This window comes from Amblyomma maculatum, chromosome 1 (genome assembly GCF_055883805.1).
Source record: "Amblyomma maculatum isolate TAMU_Amacu chromosome 1, ASM5588380v1, whole genome shotgun sequence".
NCBI classification, from domain to species: Eukaryota; Metazoa; Arthropoda; class Arachnida; order Ixodida; family Ixodidae; genus Amblyomma; species Amblyomma maculatum.
In genome coordinates this window covers 385953970-385978747 of record NC_139344.1, presented here as the reverse complement: position 1 = coordinate 385978747, position 24778 = coordinate 385953970, and the positions used below count along the sequence as shown (strand labels likewise).

Genomic DNA, 24778 nt, shown 5'->3' with positions numbered 1-24778 from the left:
GCATCAGTTGCCTTACGCGGGCGTCCTCTTTCTCGTGACGTTCACGATCCTCTTTCTCGTGACGTTCACGTTCCTCTTTCTCGTTTCTCTCTTGAATATCATCCCAGGCCTCTGCGGCTTCCTCAACCGTCACGTCCTCTGCCTGCATGATCTCAAGGATTTCCTTTTTTGTTTTTGTTGAGCCCAAATCGATGCCCAACTCCTCACAAATTTGGAGAAGTTCTTTGACCTTGTAACTCTCCATCTTTTACCGGCCTCTTGTTGTTTGCCTTTTTAGAATAGTGTAATATACGTTCGCTATCTCGCTCCTAGCAAGAGATGCGCAAGCCTTTCTCACACTGATTCCCTTCTCAGCATCCCCTGGTTTTCAAAACACTTCCTGTAGGCTTGAAACACGCAAGGTTAACGCAATGCTACGCTCAGCCTTTCTCTAAGCTACCCTGTGTGTTAGAGAAGTCTGGCGTTTGAGGGAAACTTCAGGTACTCACCGCGCCGAGGTGCCTGACGCCGGTCAATCCCGCAGCTGCCATCCAATGTTGTGCCGGTGGATTTATCACACAGTAGCCCGCCGTCAACAGGGTTGTGCCAGTGGATCCCACCGCTGCCACCAATGTTGTGCCAGTGGGGTTATCACACAGTAGCCCACCGTCAACAGGGTTGTGCCAAGGAGCTGGTAACGCAGCGCTCGTCACCCGTTTCGTGAACGAGGGCTGTCAGCTTCCTGGGCGGTAGCGATGAATCCGAGTCGGCGTTGGTGAGATGAAGAAAAGGCTTTATACACTATTTACATGTATTTACACAACAAGATCGGCTCTGGGGCCGAAAGCTAACATAGCCATACGCGACTGTTCTCGCGCAGCGACGGCCGGGGAGATTCCGCCGCGTCCGCACTGTCAGGGGGCGAACTGCTCCCGATGGACGCTCGTGACGAACTCACACTCGGAGTCTCGAACGGAAGCACTTGAGACTCCGTTGCCGAGAACCGTTGACGCTCAAAATGGTCCAATCCGACGGCAGCACTTTCGCAGGGCCAATGGGAGAGCTTGCTGCGCTCTCGCTTCAAATATGCCGCGGGGCGAGAAGGGGTTCACCGTCAGGGCCACGGCGCGCCGTGCTGTCTGGATGTTCAGCGCATGTTAAAACACGTCGCTTCTGTCCCTTTGGTACGGCTCGCCTCCAGTGCATTGGTGCTTTGCAGAGAAGTATCCAAAGTTTGTGAAGGAGGCGTTTGCCGAAGAAGTTTGGCGTCCGGCTGAATTTCTAGGCGGCTTTGGCCAGGCACAACATCGCCCACGCGAGCTTCGCTGATCCGATCACGTCATACACCTTATCAATAATTAACCACTCGATTACAAATACACTTCTTCGTTTCACACACGCACGTTCGCACACATTTTTCAAACATCCGCTCTCCGTGCTGACGCACCACTCACTCCTTCGCCCATTTCTTCACGTGCCCGCTCTCATTGTCGACGCACCACGCACTGCTGCTCGGTGTCCCGTGATCGCACTCTCTCGCATCAAAGCATGGACGCTGTATTTGCTGCGCACTAAGCCCATTCCAAAAAGAAAACACCACTACCAAAACAAGGTAAACACGGATGGCACGGCGCCGAATCGTCGCATGTTCCCAGGCGCACACACGGGACGCTCACGTTTGGTTCAAGGTTCACACAGCCGCCGCCAAGGCGGGAATTCCCGGCGCAATAAGTCGGCCGGCGACGTTACGGCTGGCAGGCAGCAGCGCATATCATCGCCACCCGCGGGAGACGCCGTTGCCGAAGCTCCGAGCCCATGCGAACGGGTGAATGCGCTGCCTGCAAGACGCCACAACGGGGGAAATGGTTTGCATGGAAACTCTGCAAAAAACAAAAAAACAAAAAAGAAAACCGTATCTGCAAGTAGGAAATTCGCAGGAATGGGTCAATCAGCTCAAATATGAGTACTTTGGTTGGTCTGTTGTCGTCCGGAAATTCGCCCGGCCAGCGAACAGGCCGAACACCGTTGACGGACACTGTTTCCTGCTTGTTTTGGTTGCCAAACACTGTCACACCGAGGTAACACTGCAGCAACCTGTTTGGCTTCCCGACTGTTCGTGCGGTGTGACATGCTGTTGGGGAACAAGTTGGTTCGGAAACTTGTTGACGGCTTGTTTGGCAAACTTGTTTGGTTGAACACTGTCACACCGAGGCAACACTGCAGCAACCTGTTCGGCTTCCCTGCTGTTTCTGCGGTGTGACATGCTGTTGGGCAACAAGTTGGTTCGGAAACTTGTTGGCGGCTTGTTTGGCGAACTTGTTCGGTTGATGTCGCTGTTGTGTTTCCGCAGTGTGACTCCGCCTTTAGGCGTCACTCTTCCAGCCAAAATCAGTATCGGTGGCAGACGGCGAACACCTCGAGGCAGAACGAATAAAAATAAGCCAGTCTGACTAGTCAATGCTGGCCCAATGCGCGACAAACGAGCGGCGGCTCTGCTGTCAAAAACGATGGGGTCCTGGAGTCCATGTCTGCAAGAGCAACGTTTACGTGGTGCTTGATGTGTGGACTTTCCGATGGTGCTCATGAACTTTGATATGTGGACCAGGACACGCAGACATTTACGAAAGTATGAGACTCGACAACCACTATGCCACCAGCACAACGACGACGCTCCCGTCCACAGCGCGCAGTTTCGCACAGCGGAAAGCATGCGTAAAGTGAGAGGAGAATATGCCCGAGTATTAGCCATCGCCCCACTATTCTTTTTATAGCCGCGTATGAAACCGTTTCATATTTCGGCGTCTACCGTCCGCCGTACTTCGGCCACCTGCAGCGCCGGCACGTTTGGATGCTTGGATCAAATGTCGACGGTACAGCCCCTGCCAGCCGTCTAGCCCACTCGCATTCCTCCCGGCACCTTTTGTGTGTGCGTGCGTGCGTGCGTGTGTGTGTGTGTGTGTGTGTGTGTGTGTGTGTGTGTGTGTGTGTGTGTGTGTGTGAGTGAGTGAGTGAGTGAGTGAGTGAGTGAGTGAGTGAGTGTGTGTGTGTGTGTGCGTGTGTGTGTGTGTGTGTGTGTGTGTGTGTGTGTGTGTGTGTGTGTGTGTGTGTGTGTGTGTGTGTGTGTGAGCGCGCGCGCGCTTACAGGGTGTTGATGCTTGGACCATACGTAGAGAAAATGGAATAAATGTTGATTGCAGGCAACTACATGCGAGGTGGAAAGGTATTGATTTCGGGTCGTTGTGCATTTCTGTTGCACTGGTGGAAAGCACAATGTTAAAATGAACAAAACAACAGCAGTAGACGCAAAAACCTTGTGCTATGCAACGTGAATACAAATTATTTTCAATTTTCTTTAAAAATGTGTTGCTTCTAAAATGACGCCATCCGCACTTGAGCGTTTGTCCGTGACTGACTGCAGGTGGTTCCCACAAAGCGTCCCAGTTCACTATACTGCAGGCTTTTCCTCAAAGAGCTAAGTGTCGCTCTGACTTTTTTCGTCACCGCATTACGCTGTCAGGAGCTCGCATGGGGCAAGAAAACTCAAATTCTGTAATGTCTTTTCTTTAGCTTGAAGAGTGCACAAAAACATTGACTTCAAAAAAAAAAACATAAAATAAAACGAACGCCATTAAATGATTGAAAGTAATGCATCTCGTTAATTCTGGAATAAGTTTTAATGTATGACTGGCAAGAACAGCCAAAGCATGAATTTCTGAAAATTTTGGTAAAGTTACGCTAGCAAGATACTATGGTAAAGTTGCCCAGGGATTCTAGCATTTAACTCGTCAAAACTACTAGCAGAAACTCACTTGTTAGTAATGGGAGCCGTTACTACCTCAAAAAGTTGCGAGTTAGTTCAAGGTTAGTAAAAAGGTAGTAAAACCTATTCGAAGTTAGTAACTGCTGCATTTACTAGCTTCTTACTAACCTTTTTTCTAAGAGTGTATGTGACCTAGTGCGCGCTAGTTTAGGCTATTTGGCTTTTGAGGCACACCAAAATAAATATATCTCTATGACAAAAAGATTCAGAGGGAATTAAATGCGGGCGTGTTTTCTCCCACTCATTTTCACTTCAATAACACGTGTCTTCGTTTGCATTTTGTACGCTGCAAGTTTATTTAAAGACAGAAATCATTGCATCAAACGCTTCTCGTGGGAGTCGTTTATCGTCACTGAAGTGCAATGCTGCGGAAATACCAGTTTCCAGATCCTTTTGAGAAACGGAGGAGCGCCATGAAAAAGCAGATGCCTGCTTTGATTTTACATAATTTAGTGCGGTCGGTGAATACGCGTGTCCCTACTCTTGATAATCTTGCTAGGGAGAAAAGTATGCATTTGCTGTTATTCCTTTTTCTTGCGCGACCTGCCGCATGTAGTTTTGATTACAGTGGACGGGCCACCATGGCTGATCTCCGAACCGTAAGTAAACGAACTACGCGCACTACGATGTGCATTGTTTTGCCGCGCAGGACATAATCTTTTACGACTTTCGAAATTTCTGACCTGGCTTAAAGAACCGCCTTCAACGAGTTTGTTAGAATGTCGGCTGAAAGAGCATTGATAAGCCTCAGTGACATTCGCTGATCGTTTAGGTTAACATAGGCATCACTGGCAGTAAAAGCGAAGTGCTACTTATAGATCAGACATGCGACAACACTGTGTGCCTCTGAACTTCCATCTTGCACTCTAAAAGGGTATACATGCTTGGGATTGTTGGTACATGATTGAAAGGAAGAGAAGGGTGCGTCACAATTTATTTCCTTAAGTTCAAAACGCGTTTAAAAGTATATAGCTGAACAGCTTAACAATACATTTATAGAATTGCGTCCTGGATACAACGCGATATGCCGTCGTTTGTATTAGCCAGGAAGGTAAATAATGGCCTGTATAAAAGTTATGAAGATAAGGTTCAATCACTTCTTCAGCTCATTGAACATAGATAGTGGAAAAAAACATTCGAAATGCGAGTAGCCGAGCGTACATGGGACTAATTTGTTGTGAATGTTGCGCACAGGGTAGCGTTTTGCCGATTTTTGTGTTCATCAGTGCGCAGGCAAAAAGAAATCTGGCGGCTGTTTAGGATGTATGCGAAGGAAGACAGAATAAATAGCACCTCAGAGGACACTGGCAAATGTCACTATAATCTTTGTTAGAGGGGATTATTATCGAAGAATTACTAAAGGCAAGAGATAATCCGTCGAAATGGAAGACCACTTTGCGACACGGGTAATCGGACTAGCAAGCTCTTGAGGGATGTTTGTGAAGTAGATAGCTCAGAATTCTAGCTATGCTTCGCTAGCATGTTATAAGTAGTGGTGACAGTGCATTAATTTTACGGAGTGAGTGGATTTAAGTGGCCAACATTCAGTTTATCGAGGATCTGGGATAAAATCAGCAAAAGAATGAAAGGCAAGAGAACAAAGACGGATGGGTGAAAAGAGGAAGAAAAGAAAAATTTCCGCGAAGAAAAGAGAGGGAAGCTTCCATCCTTATAGTGACAGACAGAAGAAAAAAAGAAACAGACAAAAAGCAACAATCCGGATCATTTGACATCCCACTCATCGCTCTTGATTGTCGCTATTTGCACTGCGTAGGGCTCACTGGAGATGCTATCGCAACCTCGAGAGACACCATACGCTAGTGTCTTGATCTCTTCATAACCCATGTGAGCAGCTTGAGCTCGGCAGAATGTATGTTCTGCGCAAGATCCCTTTAATTTTCAGCCAGGCTTCTGTCTGCAGGCGCGGCACAAAAACCAACTAAAAACCAGCAGGCGCGATGGCGCAGCCGCTTGGGGGAGAAGTGCTGCCAGTGACATGGAGCAAACTCGTTGCGCTCATGGCGAGACTGCACGTTGACCCAGGAAAGACCAAGTTGTGGCTGCGTCCTGGCCAAAGTCGATTGGCGCCCAGCAAGACTGAGATGAGGCTGGCGACGAAGGCTTCGCCACAACGAGATAGTTTGGCACCGTAGCGGACCTTCAACTTTAGGAACAGCTGTCTCGGACTAAGTTCATGCTCAAATTCCTTTGCTGAGCTTCACAGACTTTGAAAAAACAAAAACAAAAACAAGAACGTGCGTATGGGGCTACAATGCTGTAGCTGTTTCCTGACAAAGAAGTGTATTCAGCGGAATGACGCTTCGCCTAAAGGATATATATTTATGAGGAAAGGGACTTTCTATTGGACCGGTTTCCGCTGTTGATGCGGTGTGCATCCTTGTCAGCCTGCAGTTGTGCATTTGGTAAAGCTGTACAACGCTGTATTCAATGAGTGATATTAGATATGTGCATTCGCGCTTATTTGAATGTAGCCATGTGTATTAATTCTCATTGGAGGTTATAAATGGCCAAAAGCAACGGCCAATGATGCTGATCTGCTCGCGCCGCAGAGGGTTAGATGTTATCAAAGAGTCTGGTTACTAGCAGACTATCACCGCTTGATTTTTGCTTGTATAAGCGTTCCAACTCTAACGCAATATTACAGACTGATTCATTCATCACAATGATCAACAGGGCTGAGAAAATGTATCTAGACCTTGATGAACTCTCGTTCCATACATATGCGAAGACATAAGGGCAGCATTTGGAACACCAGGCGACAATATCTCAGTAACGTTAAAAAGGACTGCAAAATTTATAACACACAATGCAATAAAAAAGAAATAGTGCAATTAGACTATTTTCTGATGCGGTGGAATACGTTTACATATCCTAAATCGGCGTAATAGTCGCACAACATGTTTATGATTTAGAATGTTTAGGTTTTTCGGCAGGCAGTTGATTGGTTTATTGAAAGGAAAGGCAGAGAGGGTGGACGGAATGACTCAAATCTGACCTGCTACTCTCCACAGAAAGATGATCTTGATGGTACAACGATGTGGGAGAAGGCATATGAAAATATTTATAGGCACTGCAGTTTGCTTTACAAGCGCGAGTCAAATCTAGTGGCGCACAAAAAAACGGCACAGCGCGCACTGCCCTGATACTCTTCCCCTTGTCCTGCCAAGCGTCCAAAAGCAACTAATCCGACAGAGGCCTCTTGTCCAGACGCTTCAAGGAAACGGCTAGCACTTTCCGTTCACGGCGGGTAGTGGGAGCCGAACCCACCACCTCCCGTAACCGAGGCGGGCGTCCTACAACACGCCACAGCTACGGTGAAGGGATCCGCAGCCAGTAAGCAATAATGCCTTCCTGGAAGATTTTCCTAGGATTTTGATATGCAACATGCAGTGGTGTATCGTGTAATACAGTTTTTACCTTGGAGTTAGCAGTGAGTTACAAGTTAAGAATGCAGTAGTTAAATTTGTCAAATTAAGCCCCCGAACCCATGACATCGACAGAGATAACCTTCCATCAACCGATGAAGACAATAACTTTCTCCTCTTGACAGTAGGTGCAAAGAACCTTGTTTCGGCGACAGATTTCAGCCCCCAGATGAAAGGAAATGAAGACACTGTCCGTATTAGGGAGACATGGACAAATACTGTTGTTGCTCTCTTTTAAGGGGGAGCAGCACCGGAAGCTGACGCTATACGTCTGGAGGGCTTCACTGAGGCGCATTTGCCGCTGCATTCTTGATTGTAACTTGCTATAGTGAGTACAACTAAGTTGCTGCTTTTTTATACCAGGAAAGCAATTGAAGCCTGTAGATATAAAACATTATTACTGTACACATGCTATGAAAGTTACTATTGCTTTGTACTTCAGTTCAAACTAAGCAGGAACACACACACTTTCTCTTCAAGCAAGTAATTTCAATATTTTTAGTTATGTCCCAGACAACGTGGCAATGGCTTAAACGAGGGGAAAACAAAATGACTGAAAGTGCTGTTTTCAGGCGGCGCAGGTTGCCTATACAACTCATGTATGTTTAGACTGGGATATTATCTACATGATGATTCCCTGACATTACCGCTTTAGGGAAGACGGCTCCGGGCGATTTTAGTTTGTAGCTCGCACAATTGAACGAGATCTGCGGCAGCAACAACTTTCGCTTTAGAGCACCATAATTGCAGTAAATACAGTGAAATGACAATGACATTGCTGGCACCCTTACCCGGCCGGGGAGCTGTTGCTGCTGAACTCACATATGAACTCCAGCTGGTGTAACGCAGCTGTCGCAGGCAGTGGCTAAGCAACGCAGCGCGTAGCGCAAGACGACACACTGCACAGCAACAGCTTGATATTTAGCGTGCGATTCCGTGGCAGTTAAAATTTCGCTTTAGTCCGCATTTTTTTCTGCATAGTGAACGCGGTGTCAAGATAAGAAAATGATACTTTAAAGAGATTTCTATATTTGACATGTACACTTATACGCAAAAACACAGGCGCGCAATTCGCATGTGCGTCTCAAAGAATGAAGTGGCACCATGGTCCCAAACGCTGCTTTGATTGTTGCTTTGGTGCTCGCGACTGGCTGAACTGCGAGCAGCGTTGAAGTTCTTCACTTTGATGAGAGAAAAGGAAGATTAAAACAGAATAAAAGAGGTACGCAACAGCCGGTCAGAGCTGTTTCAGCGGTGAGGGGAAGTCAAGGTGTGAGATACATGGAGAACTGAGAAGTAAGGTATATGGTCTTATTCAGCATGTACTGCAGAAAAGCCTTTACGATGCCCTTGTACATCCTCCGCATTCGTTCTGATGGGGCTGGGGCAGGTAGGTAACCGCCGCTTGTGGCGGGGGCTGGCCTGTCACTGAATTTTTATCTGTTGTAGGCCGTCATTGAACCCGCCACCGCTTCGGTGATGGTGGACGACGGTCGTTGTTGCGGCGCGCGTCTTTCTCTCCCTCTTCTTTTTTCTTGTCTATTTTCTCTTCTGTCTGCACGAGGCAGCGGGGGTGGCTCAGCTACAGAGCCAGTAGCAGGCCCGTGCATTTTCTGTTCTTTCTTTCTAAAGCTACAACAACACCAACAGCAGTTGGTTGACCTGAACGCACGAGAACCGACCGCCGAATCAATAAGTGCCTTATGACGAAGCACAGAGGCGAAATCAGAATACGCGCATGCGAGCAAGAACAGTACGGGGCAGATTTCTTTGGCTATTGTGCTACTGTTACGGGAAGCAGTTCCAATCTCACCTGCGTTTTTGTCCGTTCTCGCGCTTTCCTTCGCTTTCTGCATGTCGCAGAGGAAAGATTAGAGTAGGTTGCGTGGTCCCCCCTCGTTCCCACTGGAGAGAAAGGTGTGAACTGATGAGCAAAATAGTCTGATCAGGCGTCATTCCTATCTCGCTTCACGTTGTGCGGTGCCTTTCGTCAGCTCTCTTAGCAATGCGAGCAAATAAATTTTTATTGAGGTCTGGTTTTTGTTTTGTTTTTGCTTCGTGCTAAGACTTCGGCAACGCGTCGGTGCTATTATTTGCAAAACGGAAGTTTCTAATCAGCAGGACTGGTAGTAACAGTCATCTTCTCTCCGGCAGGAAACTGACGCATGGACCACCCAGTTCAAGTGCTATGACTTTGCCCTTTTGTATAACATGATGAGGAAGTAAAAAAAAAAATAAGCAAGAATATAGCAATATCGTGGTCAGATTCCTGTAGGTATGCAGCCAAGGTTACGGGGGGGGGGGGGAATCTCTTTTTATGGTGTTAGTACCCAAAGTATTTCAGGGATATCTGGCCTCAGTTGCGGTGTCGGTTTCAGTTGCACCTTTATGCACAATAAAATATTTTGGGCGACGAAATACTCAGAAATGCGTCTCTATATATCATTGAAGGCGCATGGGAATGTAAACGCGCGATGTATCAATGCTCTTCAAGCAAGTGCAATGAGAAAGGGTACAGGAACCGGCATGGAGACGTGACAGACAAGGTCCATGTACGCTTGGAGAAATTCCCTATAAGTGTTGTTGCCATTGGCACGAACACTGGGAATTTGCTAACTATCTACGTTGAATCCCGCTATAACGAAATTCACGGTGCACGAAAAAAAATTCGTTCTCGCGGAACTTCGTTATCGCAAAAATTTGACGTGAAACGCAGAAAGAATTGCCCAAGCAGCAGCAAAGGCGTTTAATGCCAAAAATCTGTAAGCTTGGTTTGCTTACGCTTCACGGCGAGCAACGCCGTCACGCGATTTTCGCACTCGGTCAGCAAACCCATTGCAACATCGTCGTCTCGGACAGCAACGAAATTCCTGATGACATCAAAAGCGTCCATCACCTGTACGGCGGTTGCCGCAGCCGGCGCTTCCTGTACGTCGTCGTCTTCTTCATCGGAAGAGTCCTTATCATTCCGGGCAGCTTTTATGATCTGCTCATCACTCACATCTTCGTGAACAACAACACAAGCGTCAGCGCCGATGTATTCGTCGAGCTCGAGATTAGGCGGCACGGTTCCTATTTCTCCCAGCGTTTTCCAGGCGGCCGCGATCCCCGGAGCCGGTGACGCCTCTTCGTCGTCGTCTGTAACGCCTGGTGTTAGGCCAGCAGAGTGTACGGGTCGACCTTCGGCAAATCCGGCGTGCCTGAAACAGTTCACAATTACTGAGCGCCCCAGTGTGCTCCAGGCAGCAGACATAATCTGCAGTGCCACGTACAAGTCCACCTTCGTGTCTCGGCCGGTTTCAGTGTTAAAAAGCAGCCGCTGAATTAACCTCCCGCGGTAAGCGCGCTTCAGGCTAAGAATCACGCCCTGATCGAGAGGCTGTAAGACAGACGTGCAATTGGGAGGGAAAAACCTCAGCTCCGTGTTAGTGAGCTTGACTTCGTCGGAGTGATGCGCTGAACAATTGTCCAAAAGCAAGCAAACTTTACGGCCCTGCCGCTTCATGTCGCGGTCGAATGCCATCATCCACTCGGTGAAAATAGCGCGGGTCATCCATGACTTGTTGTTCGCCTTGTACTGCACAGGTAGGCTACGAGTTCCCTTAAAACAGCGCGGCTTGGCACTTTTGCCTATGACTAACGGCGGACGCTTGTCCGAGCCATCCATGTTTGTGCAAAGCAGCACTGTGATGCGTTTTTTGCTGTGTTTGCCGCCGTGACAGCGCTGCCCCTTGAAGTCGAGCGTCCTAGCCGGCAACATCTCGTAGAATAGCCCGGTCTCGTCGGCGTTGTAAATGTCTGCAGGCGCGAAGTTGCTTAAAATTCCGGCCATGTTACTCGCCTTCCAAGCAGCTGCTCCGTCCACGTCTGCTGACATTGACTCGCCGCACAACACTTTTCCAACGATGTTATGGCGGGCCTTGAAACGGTTTAGCCAGCCAATGCTGGCTTTAAAATCATCAATGCCAAGTAGGCATGCATAGTTCAAGGCTTTCTGCTGGACGATGCTTCCGGACAGGGGGACGTTGCTGGCTCGTGCTTCCACAAACCACGCATGCACTGCTTTGTCCAACTCTTCATGGAGGGGCCGCGTCACCTTTTTGTGCTTCGAGGATGTGCCTGAAGCAAGTGCCATTCTCACGCTGTCCTTATTGCCTAGAATCGTTGACAGCGAACTTGCAGGAATTCCGAAGTCTTCAGCAATTGCCGCTTTCTTCCTTCCGCTTTCTGCTTGGGCGATTATTTGAGCTTTTTGCTCAAGGGAAAGAGTTTTGCGTTTTTTCACTTGCGTTGCCATCGTGTCCTGCGGATGAAAACTCGTCGTTGTCGAAGAGAAAGGCAGCGAGTGAACAACGCGACCACGACACAAAGCCAAAATGGCGGAACTGCAATCACGTGATTTCATGCTTAATGTGGCTTTGGATTTGACTTGGACTTCTCGCCAATAAAACTAGTTTCGGTTTCGATTTTGAACGCGAAAATTTCGTTGAAGCGGAAACGCTCTGCAAAAATGGTTCGTTGTGCAGAGAAATTTAGGCCATTAATTCTTATAGGATACTCGCGGGGAATAAAAAATTATTCGTTGTCGCGGAAATTTCGTTGTGGCGGTATTCGTTGTGGCGGGATTCAACTAGTACATTACCGCTTTACTAGTTAGTGCTGCAATGCAACCATGGTGTGATATAAATGTTAACAATTCTAAAATGGCATAAGATTCGAGATCAGCAAAATATCTGGACGTTCACTGCTGCTCAGTGAACGTGCGCGTGTCGACTGTGTAGCTGTGTAGACTGTGTACACCGTCGCATAGCTCCAGGTAATTGTCTCCGAATGTAGTGGCATTACTTTTCAACACAGAGTATATTTTGCATATCTCCTTTTAAGGAGCTGCGAAAGACAGTTATGCTGTTTTCTTCCAGTTCTTTTTCACAGAAGAAAAGATATTTCTATACATGAGAAGTTATTCTCGTCTTATTTCTGGAAGTGATCCAACTTGTATATATAACAAGCAAATATTTTTGAACACAACCCATCTGCAGGTAACTCAAACCTATTATTATAGAGAAAGAAGGTAAGTTATTGGCCACAACTACCCTTTTGGTGAAACTAAAAGGCGCTCATATCCCCGTATAAAACACTAAATGACACGCTTGGCATGTGCTGTGAAATTCTGGCTATAGTTTGTGGCATGTTGGGTACAAACCATATTTATTACATACCAAACAAGCATATTCGTCAAAGGTAGCCAAGTTTATTTTTCTACACTATAGCAATAAATAAAGCTTCCAGACAGTTCATTCTGATAGTAACCTTTGTTTTGTTGAATAACATCGTACATTTAATGAAAAAATAAAGGTATTTTAAACGTTTCATCTCCGTTGGTGGAAGGAAATATTGATGCTCGATTACTATGGCTTGCGAGCTTAGAGAACGTTTTTGTGAATTTAGAAGTACCCATTGGCGTTTCAGTTCGAGAGCAACTTATATCTTTCGGTGCGTTGAGCTTACTTATAAAAAGCATCAAAATAGTGCAAAATAGTGAAAATTCGTCTAAGCATAATCCGTTTGCTCTTCTGTTTTATCCAAAGATAATTTGTACGCAACTTTAAATGCTTGAAGTTTTTCTTTTTGATGTCTGAGAGCACATGAGCGATATTAATGACTAATTTGCTGTTCACGTACTCAGCCTATTGAGATTCTTGGTCCGAAAAATAGTGTACTGACACCTAGCTCCCCCCTCACCCTCTTCCACCCCGCCTATATTTAGAAAATAATAGCACAAAAGGCAATTAATGTGAGTCGTTACCTCAAAGGTTAGAGAGCTTGCTAGTCGTTTTCCTTCTTGTTAAAGTTTCCATTTTTATATGAACAAAAATACATAGTGCACTCAGAGTCAAAGCTCTCAAGTTCTACCGAAAACACACTGCAGTTGTAATTGCCCTGTATCTCTGTCTTTCACAATGACTAACTGCGATGTCGCCGGGTAGAAAAGGTAGGAAAATGAAGGGTTCGATATAGCTTACATGTGAAGAATGCGAACAGTCAGTGAAGCCAAGGAAATTGTGAGGAATATTTCAATTTTGATTTAAAAATTTTTAATGTCAATGTTAGGAAACTGACTAGTGTAATGATTTTTATGAAGGAAAGTTAATAGCTTACGGCAACTTTTGTAATAGATGTATTTCCCCTTCGAAAATTTCTCTGCAGTGTGTACTATTTTGTAAATTATGTACTATTGGAGGCAACACTTCCCGATGAAGCGCCTTTGATGGAAGCCACTGGGCTGAGGGGTGAGTTTGAATGCAGCCACATGCATGCGCCTTCCTTACAGGGACACCGAGGAACACTCAATCTAATTATTTCTTTAGTATAATATATTCTACAAATATTTCATGCGATGTTGACCTTACTGCGGCTGCGAAATATGCATTTATCGCCCCCAAGTGAAATCTGATAAAAAAAAATCTTGCCGCCAGCTTATGGATCACAGGTGAGCTAAAGGGAAAATTAAGAATAAAATTAACTGGTGCTTTGCAAAAAAATGGTAATACCAGCAAAATACTTCTGAGCGATATTAAAATTACTGCTAAATTAAATGAATTCAGCCAGTTCATTACGGAGTCCAAACTCTGAGACAGGTCGCTCGCAAGAGGCGAGGTTTCAATTCGCTAGCACCCAGCTGACGACTGCTTGCCTAACAGTGCCAAATGATTTTTTAGCTCATTATACAGGATCACGAGATGCACACAGAACAGTAATAAGAATCAAATAAGAAAAATAATTGAATCGTGTCTAGGCAGGGACTCGAACCACCATTCTTCCGTTCCCCAGCCGAGCGCGCTAACAAATACTCGACGCTTGTTTGTTTTGGCCGTACTTATTTTATGTCACAAACACTATAGGCTGGCCGATTTTTCATATGTCAGCCGTTTTACATGCAATACATCCAATTATCAAATGCTGAAATTGATCACGTTTTTAATTGTATTGATAAACACATGTAAACATAAAAGTGTGTTTAAAACCTCAGTTATCACTAGAATGGAGTTCCCGATACACTCTCGGGTAGGTGTAATACGAAGATAGGCATGGCGAACAGCCATTCGGCGTTTCCACAGGCTATGCAAGCGAAATGACATCATATACGAAATGCCGTCATCACTTTATACATATAAGAACCTATCCATCGAATTCCATTGAAGATTCAAATGAAATATTTGTTCAAAGTTTGCTGTAGGACCTTCCAAAAGAAAACCTCATTCCAACAATCTATATACACATTTCAAGAGTCTCCGGCTTAGTAAGCAAAAGAGAGTTTACACATTACTGCACAAAGACTTTTTTCTTATCATCTGTGCCTTCCCAGGGAGAGCACTTACATGTAATTTAAAAAGCTATCGTTTTGATAGCAGTTTTCAACTCCCCTTTTTTAGCATAAGGACGCTGGAGGGCCTTGTGGGAAAATGCAAGAACGTCACTACGTAAATAAAAATAAGATGAATACACGGAAAAAATAAAAACAAACAGGATTGGTTGTGTTTGGGATTAAACATCCCAAAGCGATAAGGCTATGTGAAATGCCGTAGTGGAAGAATTTAAAAATTTCGAATGTTTGGGGTTCTTGAACGGGGCTTTGCTTTTTGCCTCCATCGAAAAGCGCCCGCCGCGGCCGGCATTCGATCCCACATACTTGGGCACAGCAGTCAAGGCCCCTAACCACTGCACCACCGCAGCTGGATGAAAAGGAGAAAATTAAAAGAAAAATATAAACAAGCGGCGGATAAATAAAGTAACGTAAAAAAATTCAAAGGGTGCACTTAGTCTCCTTACGCGCTGTAATATGAAAGCACATGTGGGCATCTTGCGTCCTGTTGGCTTATGTGAATTCTGGATTACATTTTTTCTATGACTTGGATTACGGTTGTGACTAATGTCGCAAGTCATCATGCATTGTCATTAACGCATTACAGACAATTGATTATGGCTGAATTTCGTCTTGACTCGTTGTGTGGATCCAGTTTGGGATTTTTGGCTTTTACTTGGGATCGGGCTATGATTAATGTGGCTAGTCATGTAGTGTCATTAAGCCATTGTAGACAAGTAATCAAGAATGAATTTGGTATTTTCTCCTGTTTGGATGTTATTGTGTTGTATTGGCCATCGTTCCGCGGACAGTCCTTTTCTGCGCAAACTACTGATAAGCCAAGAAAGGCTTTCGCCTTTAGAAGTAAATGTGCACACATCGAAAAAGCAACGAAGCGCGAAATCGGAGCTCACAACGGAACTACTCTCGCAGCTCGTAATGCTTTAGAATTTCCCACGTAAAGGCCGATTCACATGAGGAACCGGCGGTCCACGGGCCACGCCTCATGTGTTCTTATTTCACTTCAAACCGGCATTCGATCCGATGCCATCAAGCGGACTCGGCGTACCAACGAAAAAAAAAAAAAAGACCACTCACTGGACGAACAGTTTCTAAACTACTTTTGAGCTATCGGCAACACCAGGAGCAGGAAAAGGAAAGGGAAGAACTTTTATCTGTGCGCACTTCAGGCTTACCTACCGTCTCTGCTCAACATAATTCTCCGCTCCGCATCCTTATCCCGGTAAATCAATCATACTCCATCTCACAAGCTGTTTGCAGCACTGATAAAATCATCTCCCGCTCCCCGAATTGGAGGGGTGAGCGTAGGAGCATAATTATCATTATACTCTTATCTACAACAGTGCTCATGAGTCTGTGTGGGGCAGGGCGCCCCTGCCTTTCCCAGTGCTGCAAACAGCTTGTGAGATGAAGTATAACTACAGGACACTAATGAAAAGGCCCGTCTTCTCCTATTCTCCCACCATTACCGTCGTAGATGCGTGCCTGCGAGGAGGGTGTTCATTTGAGGGAAGAATGGTGTAGGGCAGCGCTCGAGGCTGATCACTTCCAGGTGCGCGTCTTTGGATTCTGCCACAACCCACCTGTTTGCTTCTTGTATTATCGACGTAGTCCTCCGTTTGCACGCGTGCCGCGTTATAGGGAAGGCCGACCGGACTGTCGTCGCCGGCTTTACGGTGCCCTCTTAGCCAGAAGGCCATTCATAGGGAGAGGGTCAGCGGAACGTGCTACCGGGTGGTCGCACATATGGCACCATTCGTTCTGGCCGGTAACGAGAACCCAAATTGCTCTCAAGCCTTTTTTTACACTGTTACTTTGTGCAGTGCGAAAGGTAGTCGTCCTTATCTTGTCCGCTGATTGGACAAAGAGCGCAAGAAGAAGCACTCAGGATTTCACCCAGACATTGTTCTCAGAGCCAGAAACTGCCCTTTCGTCTGGTGCTGGGCCTTCAGCATAGCGGCTGGGTAGTCTTTCTCTTTCCCGTGTAGTTGCTCTTAGCAGTAGGCAAGGTTCCGCGTGGCAATGCACCTGTGAAAAGAGATTACTCAGCAGCGGCCGCGTGGATCGACGGTTCGCGGGAGACAAGTGGGAAGAAAGTCTCCCGACAGTAGAGGGTTCGACATCCTCACCAGAGAAAGGGTGTCGCCGTACTCATTGTTTGTTGTAATTTCTACTACTAGCGGGGCCCTGAGTAAGAGGCTAAGGCCAACCCACGGGGCTGTGCCCATCTAGCCTATTATTTCTTTATTGGATAAATGATATATGAGGCCAGCCGCTGAGAATGATCGCCCACATTTCTTTATTGCTTGAGTTTGTAAAATGGGATGTGACCAAAGAGAGTTTAATCCAGTCTGAGCTGCGGCTCTATACTTAGGCATGTAACGCGGCTGTTCTACTTAGGCTCTAACCATTGCAATTGTATACTTCCATGTGTACTCTTTATATGTGCCATATAAATATATATATTTATATATGAACATATGTACTCTTTGTAGATATGTTCAAGTACGTCTCTTGGTCTTCTCCGTGCCGAACTACATGACAGAAAGCGTTTATGAACCTTCCAAAAAGGAACGAACAACATAAACTCTACTAATGTGCTGGCCGCTACATCTAGCGGGAACAGCTTCGTACAATGCCGCTAAACCCCGCTGGAGAAAAGGAATGACATTTTCTGTAGGGAGAGCTACATTGGGGCTACCACTCGGGCATTTCGCTGGGGAATCGCTTTGGAATGTGTGGAATGCGCCGCGGAGAAGAGGAGCGTGGGTGAATGAAAAGTTTATGTTTTACAGATTCGATGTGTTGTGACCATTGCTGGTCACTTGTCCGCCGTGGTTGATACCATGGTCCAGGATTCCTCACTTCACTGCTGCCATTGTGGCTCGGAATACGAGAAATCTGCCCGCTTTCACTGCGTCACACTCGGGTTTTCTATTTTGGGGTCGAAGCCTGCCTCAGGACAGGTCGATGTGACATGCTCGTGTGTCGGTACCTTGACATCATGGGCATTCATTTTCAGGTTGCGTAGGGAAAACCTTGTGTAATTTGTGTAGGTGTGGACAAGTGTCGGTTTGTAATTTGCGTCAGTGTACTGCCTCCTGTTGGGGCAGCGTTTTGTGTGAGGCTGCGTAGCGTTTTTACTTGCCTCTGTAATGATCTATATATCTGAGTAGGAGGTGGTAACATGGTCAAAGGTGCCCGTGGTGCTGAGTGTTGAGTCCGCTCGGTCGATGTATCCTCAAGCTAACGCATCTGCTGCCTCGTTGCCCCTCATCCTCTTTTGTTCCGGAACCCACAGTGTCTGTATGTCATGTCGGTTGTAGGATACGATTGATGATTTTGTCAATTCTGTCCCTTTTGTTGTTTCGGCACGCGTGTTTGGAGTCCGTCACTATAGTGAGGTTATATTCCTTTGCATCGCCGTGCGCTATTGATAGAGGGATTGCGGCTTCTTAAGCTGCCTATATTCTTGAGTTGTTTATTGTTGCGCTGCATACTTCTTTCCATCCAGCGTTCGTTACCAAAGCGATCGATTTGAGTTGGTATCGGTACTTTGCTCCGTCCGGGTAGCCTACCCTGGGATTGTGAGGTGAGGTTGAGGGCGCCAGACTCCAACAGGAAGTACAGCAGGGCACTAAGCTTGCGCTTGGCGTTGGTATTGGGGGCTGTGCAGTCTTCGTAAGTCTGAATGTGGTGAGCAGATGTGTAGCGGGCGCGAAGGCTACCTGTGCCAAGACAGGTCCAGATCAAGTCCTGTAGGTCAACGGAGTCAACAGGGCAGTTGGGGAAGCTGAACTTGGTTCGTCGTCATTGACTTAGGATGTCCGATGTGTACGCTGAACCAGCTCGCGCCTTATGAGTTAGAACTTGGGCAGGGCGAGAGAGGCTGGAAGGGATCGGAGGAGTAATATCGGGGACAAGGTCCCGCAATAAACCCCTCCGCTCATGCTTAAGCCGCGTAATGGCATGGTCTGGTATGATGAGGGAGACGGGAGAACAGTAAGGGTGGTCCAAGTTGGACGGGCCCACGTCAAGGGTATGCCGGCGGCGGTCTTCCTCTAGCTGCGCGCCAGTGGCCTCGTGGCCGTCCTGTTCCCGGTTCCTTGTGCCTGATGTCCAGGTTTCCAATGAATCCTTACCGAGACTTATGAAGTCTCTCGCAGGTAGCGGCAGCGCTGTTTGATGCGGTGTTGTAGTGAGGTCTTGTAAGAACAGGTTTGCAAAGCTTTTATAGCCTCTTGAGTGTCGGTGTAGATGTGGATCACCATGTTACTGCTATCCATCAGCTAAAATCACACGAAAACCCACTTATTGCAACCTCAGGTAGGGCGCAAAATTCTAGAGGGCACTATGGACCCCTAAAGTGCGATGAGGCGAAGGCCATTATATCGCAGTGGATCGTAGCCCTCCAATCGGACTGTAGCCCTCCAAGTTGGCGTCGCCATTGTGAGCGAAACATCACTACCATGCCGTTGGCAGGTGGTAGGTGGCAAATGGCATGGCCGGGTAGTGATTCTTCAATCATTTTGGCAACTTGACGAGAACACATGATAACAGTAATTTGGGAAAAGGTGCCAGATCGGGTTATGTGATGAAAAAGAATAAACGTTCCAGTGGTCTTGGATACCAAGTCAGGCCCGCTACACCTAGGCTACACAGGACCGTTCATATCGCTTGGTAAAAGAGGGGCCTAATACGTCAAGAGGTAACCTATGCTAGGCCATACCCTTAAAGGTGGAGCTTATGTCCTTCATAATGCTTTTCTTATATGTGTGGGAGAGTATATTAAGAAGACAATGCATTAGGAAGTGCACTAAACTCAATGAAGAAATAAAACCGCGGCATTTAGACTTTAAAATTTGTGTTTGTAACCGCCACCGCTATTCGGGGCTAGCGAAGAACTACACTGCCATCTTTCCGCAGCACCTGAGACGCGGCGACACTTGCGGTAAGATCGGCCAATTTAGTAATGTGGCATACTGACAGTCGAGATCGAAGCCCAGGCTCACTGCGCATTCTTCTTCACCAGGAAAGAAGAGAACTTACTATTTCCAATACTATGATGACGACGGAAAGTGTGCTGTCATAACGTTCTCGGAAAGTGCCTGTAAGTAGGAAGTTGCAAGTTTTATTTCATATAACGTTTGAATCGGTATAATATTGAACATTTTAAATTACGGCTTATTGAACTCATTTGCAAAAAAGAAAATTTTGTGTATTACAGTAGTTATCATGTTGAATGTTCGTTTTCACCTAAACTACATTATAAGTACTGATTTGTGTACAAATACCACCAAATGCTGTTTGAGGAGACAAAAGGAAAACACAACTCAGAAACCGCACACACTGTGAGGATATGTGGGTAAAAGGCCCGACGATTGAAAGGTGGAAGGAAATGCTGCCCAGCTCGGACCCGAAAGTTTAGCCCCAGCTGACGTTAACGGCAAGAGCGCCTGCAAAATACAAGGAACTCCAGGAATAAGGCGGCCGACCACAAAGTGTTATTTCATTAAAGAATGTTTTCATCACCATCATCATGATCACAGAAGCTGTCTCTAGGCATGTGGTTACTTATGAATGGGAATGTATGCATATCATACAAATATTTCGTGCTTGCAGGCGTCCATGTGCTGCGCGATGTCATTGCACGTTGAAGAACCTTAGGTTATCGAAGTTTCCGGAGTCTTTTCTCTCGTCTTCTCTCATAGCCCGAGGCGCTTCGGGACGTTAATGATAATTGATTTACAGGAAAGGAAATGCGAAGTATCTAAATAACTAACTTGTTTACAGGAAAGGAAATGCTCAGTATCTGTAGCACTTTTTTCTGCGTACACCTGACTCGCGAGGGACCGTTAGGGAACGAAGGAATGACGTATAGTGACGGTTGAAATGTAGAAAGGAGTGCCTTAGTGGAGGGCTGTTGAGTAATTTGCACCATCTGGGGATCATTAACATGCACTGACATTGCATAGCCCATGGGCGCCTCTCTGTTTTGCTGCCATCGATACGCAGCCGCCAGCGTTCGGGTTCGAACTCGGGTACTTTGGTACAGTAGTCGTGCATTTATTGTATTGTAGCCATTGCAGCTGCTTAAGCCGAGCAATGGAGCCAGAGCAATGAATTGGTTTAAAAATAAAACAGCGCAAAACACACAGACGAAAGAATAGAAACAGACACCACAGACAGACACCAATGAAGCTCACTGCCCTAGTGGATGATTACTGGTTTTCCCGGGAGAGCCCTCGTATGCAGCTCACAGGCATGCTTGCTACATAGACTTCGTTTAAATGTGGCTTTCACGTGCAAGTACTTACATTTAATCGGACATGTGGACTCGCCGGAATTTTCAACGTGTGGCATCCCCAGATACTGTGGACCATATATTATTGGCGTGCCTAGCGTATGCGTGCGAAAGAAGTGTGCTAGCCGCATCCTTGAAGCGTTTGGACAAGAGGCCTCTATCGGAGGAACTGCTGCTGGGCGCTTGGCAGGACAAGGGGAAGGGTGTCCAGGCAGAGCGTGCTCTTTGCCGTTTTTTGTGTGCGCCAGCGGACTTGACTCGCGCTTGTAAAGCAAGCCACTGTGCCTGTAGATATGTATTTCATATGCCTATCTCCCGCATCGTCACCCATCATGATCTTCTTTCTTCTCTCCTTCCCCAGTGCAGAGTAGCAGGCCAGATTTGAATTATGCCGGCCAACTTCGCAGCCTTTTTCTTTCAATAAATCCATCTATCTATCTATCTAGCTCACACTGCGAAAATCTCGAAATATAAAGGCGGTGTGAAAGATGCTGTCACTTCTGCTCTTAATGCAAAGCTTGAGCTTTCCCTTAATTGAAACTATCAAGCCATCCCCTAAATGAAATTATCGACCAAGGTCGACCAACACCGTTCCCACTTCGAGTTCCTGATCAATCAGCTCTCAGCCTACCATCTGATTTGCTGACCGTACTGGGTTGGTTAGCTCAGTGTTGGCTTTTTTTGATGTGTAACAGCGACTGCTCCAGAAAGGCAGGAGTCCCGGGTTTTAACCCCGGAACAGGAAATTTTTCTTCTTCAATTGCGGAGTCCTTTAGAAAGCTGTGCAACTTTCCTTTGAAGTCGTATGGCTGTGCTTGGATATATGCCAATGAGTAATTACTGCCTTATTACATGCAAAACCTTGTTACGCCATGCAAAACCGCGCGTCAAGGAGCTTTCGCTCGTATAACTAGGTTAAAGTCAGGCTTAAACTTCCTCTATTTCTTAAATGCGGTTGTTGGTCCCTCAGTGCAATATAAGAAAATCTGCGCATCGAACGCTTATGGTGTGATTAAATATAAGGCGGAGTTGAATGCTAGGCTATTAACCGCGGTTTAATAGCCTAGCATTCGATCAACTCTGCGGTCGTTTCATATACATATCATAATCGCAATAGATGATTAATAATTTTTTTCCGTGTTTGATACGGGTGTATTTCTAGCTCTTAAAGGAAACGAAGCAAACGTGATCACTTTATTCGAGCAGAAAGATTGCGCTAAAGCTTACTATGGAATTCATATTTCTCCATTTTGTGCTCTTTGTTATTTTTATTGAAACCGAAGCTAAAATACAGGCCTAAAATGGACTTCAAAATATCCTTCAAATGCGTTGCCGTGAACACTCACAGGGCTCGTAGTTTACTCGAACGCACCCTACTTAAGAAAGGAAGTTTGTCATGAATTGATATGGTTATTTTAAAAATACTTCAATAATAGAATGGTTGGCAGTATTATTTTAGGTTGTTAAAAAGTCTCTTTACTGTTACTTTCAGGCAATATAATGTGTGAACTGCATATATGGAAAGAAAAAGCCAAAGAAGGTCCCTCAGAGAACTGCAAGAGAGAGTATCAGTATCTATGCCATAAACGGAAAGTGTACAGAGTTTTTACCAAGAATTGCATTCCTAACTGAAAAGGTTCCGTCAGCGCACCAGGCTCTAAGGTTAGCCTCCCTCATACAGTTATACAGTGAGCGGCGTTCCAGCAGTGACATATAGGTAAATAAAGCTAATGTTTATGTTGCTGTGCACAACTTGATTTCATGAAGGACGGACGGTTAGCTCACCTCGAAAGGGCAATTCGTGTGTCCTGTATTCATTGCACACGGATGGAAGTTGATGAAAACTGCGACATGTCGCTGTGCATTGCATGAATGCAATGCACCGCGCAAGAAATTGAGAGTAACACACTAGACGTGATCGGTGACGGCGACAGCAGAGTGGTCAGCGAAGCGATGCGGTCGCGCTATTGCGGGATCGAAGCCAAGTACCGGTAACATTTTATGTTCATCAAGATCATAGGGGCAAATAGTATATACAAAGCCTTCTCGATGGAGCGGAAATTCTAGAGTTAGCCCTTTGAAAACGATATGAAACCGCCAGCAAGTGCTGTCAGTGGCAAAAGTTGGCGGAGTGTTTAATGGACGGCGCAGCGGCGCAAAAGCGCATTACTGCGCTATCTGCTCTCACACAACGGGATGTCGAGGCTTTCAAGGCTTGCATTTTAGGAGAACGTAGCGCAAAGACGACAAGGACAAAATATGGGATGCTCACACGAAAGCTTAAGCACTCGTGTGTGTATCCACACACGCTGCGTATCCTTTATTTTGTCCTTGTCTTCTTTGTGCTACGTTTTCCTAAAATGCAAACGCACCAACTCGCCCAATTTAGCATTCTAGTGCAGTTTCGAGGCTTATGGCGCTGTCACGCCAGATGTGCTTTGAGTGGGTGTGCCTTTTCTTCGTTTACCGGGCTTGCTTGCGACTCTCTTTTTCCTTATACGAGTCGGATAGGGGACTCAGCTGTCGAGCGCCTTACGCGGGGCCTCAATGCCGCCTAGAATTACTGCAATTTTACAGGTGGCATTGCCGGTCGAGGAAGGGTATAATTTGCTTTTCCCCATCATCTTTCATGCGCTGCCTTTTCGTATTATAAATGCCTGTGTAGTGCTTGAGCTTTAAAACGTGACCTGGGTGTGCTAGTTTCATTATTGGGCATCTGCGCGGTTTGGAGCCTCAGTGGTGCATGCATTTTGTAGCAAAGCTTTATGACACGATAAATTAAAGCGGCAGCGGTCGAAGTTTTGTCAGGAAGGAACGAGCGAAGAAGTAATGCGTTGTTAGATGAGAGAAAGCGGCATCGAAATAAATAAACGACTTAAAGCACGGTGCATCCTTCCCCAGGACATTTCATGACTGAAGTGAAACTCCGAGGGATATTACCTTTACAGTAAATATAATTTCCCGTCATGTTAGGTTTAGTTTTTCTGTGGCGACACAGAGGCATACTAGTTGTTACTGACCGCACATACGCACATACTTAGGGGATGCGGAGAGAAACATGAATAAAGTTTGTGCCCTCTCGGCGAGTCTCTTGAATTACATTAGTGAAAAGCGTGTCGCCATTAAGGTGCCCGCGATTGAGGTCGGTCATCTCACCAGCGAAAATACGTGCGGTAAAGGTCACGCGGCGCTTCAGTAGCTGCCCCCGTTGTCAACAGCAAGTCACGAAAAGAGTAGGGACACATGCCAGGCATATTTCGTCGCTTAAGCATGACGCAAATTGCACGAGCCTCGACAGCAAATGGCACATTAATGTAGTTTGCTTCGTTTCCGCGCTTTGCAGATACCCAGTCTTTTACGCCCGACATTACATCACGATGAAGGATGAGAGATATGAGTTCGAACCTATAACATTAGTATACAGGGGTAAAAATTGAAATTGGAAGGGGCTGAATTCCGTAAGTAGCCGCTCTACTAACAGCGAACTTTGAAGGCTTTTAAGGTACTACAAATGCGTAAAGGAAGCTCTTCCCCAAGATGACAGTGCGTTGAGTGGCTTCGCATATACGCATGGTATGCTGAAGGGTGGATCTGTGTTTAAATGTAATATCACGGCTACTCAGTGGAAGAGCACTTGGGTTGAGCGACAGTTGTAATATCATATGTTATTGAAAATATGAACACAGGACAAGATTGTTTTTAAAGATGCTGCATGGGATCTTCAAGGATTGGGCTTGTACCTAGCACGGAGCCATAAATTTTTGTTCTACGTAAAAAGGGCATAATACGTCTGTAAGCTGGCAGGTCGTGATATAAGATGTACATTCTTAAGAATTATAATTTTA

At 46.1% G+C, this 24778-nt stretch overlaps 1 protein-coding gene across 1 annotated transcript; it reads left to right on the top strand.

The window, feature by feature from the left end:
- Nucleotides 1-4191: 4191 nt before the first annotated feature.
- On the top strand, nt 4192-22666 carry LOC146208431 (uncharacterized). Its single transcript, XM_084587275.1, has 5 exons — nt 4192-4398; nt 12165-12316; nt 13453-13535; nt 19662-19739; nt 22426-22666. Exons 1-5 carry the CDS (start codon nt 4213-4215, stop codon nt 22563-22565), a joined length of 639 nt encoding a protein of 212 aa, XP_084443401.1. The 5' UTR covers nt 4192-4212; the 3' UTR covers nt 22566-22666.
- The last annotated feature ends 2112 nt before the right edge of the window (nt 22667-24778 follow it).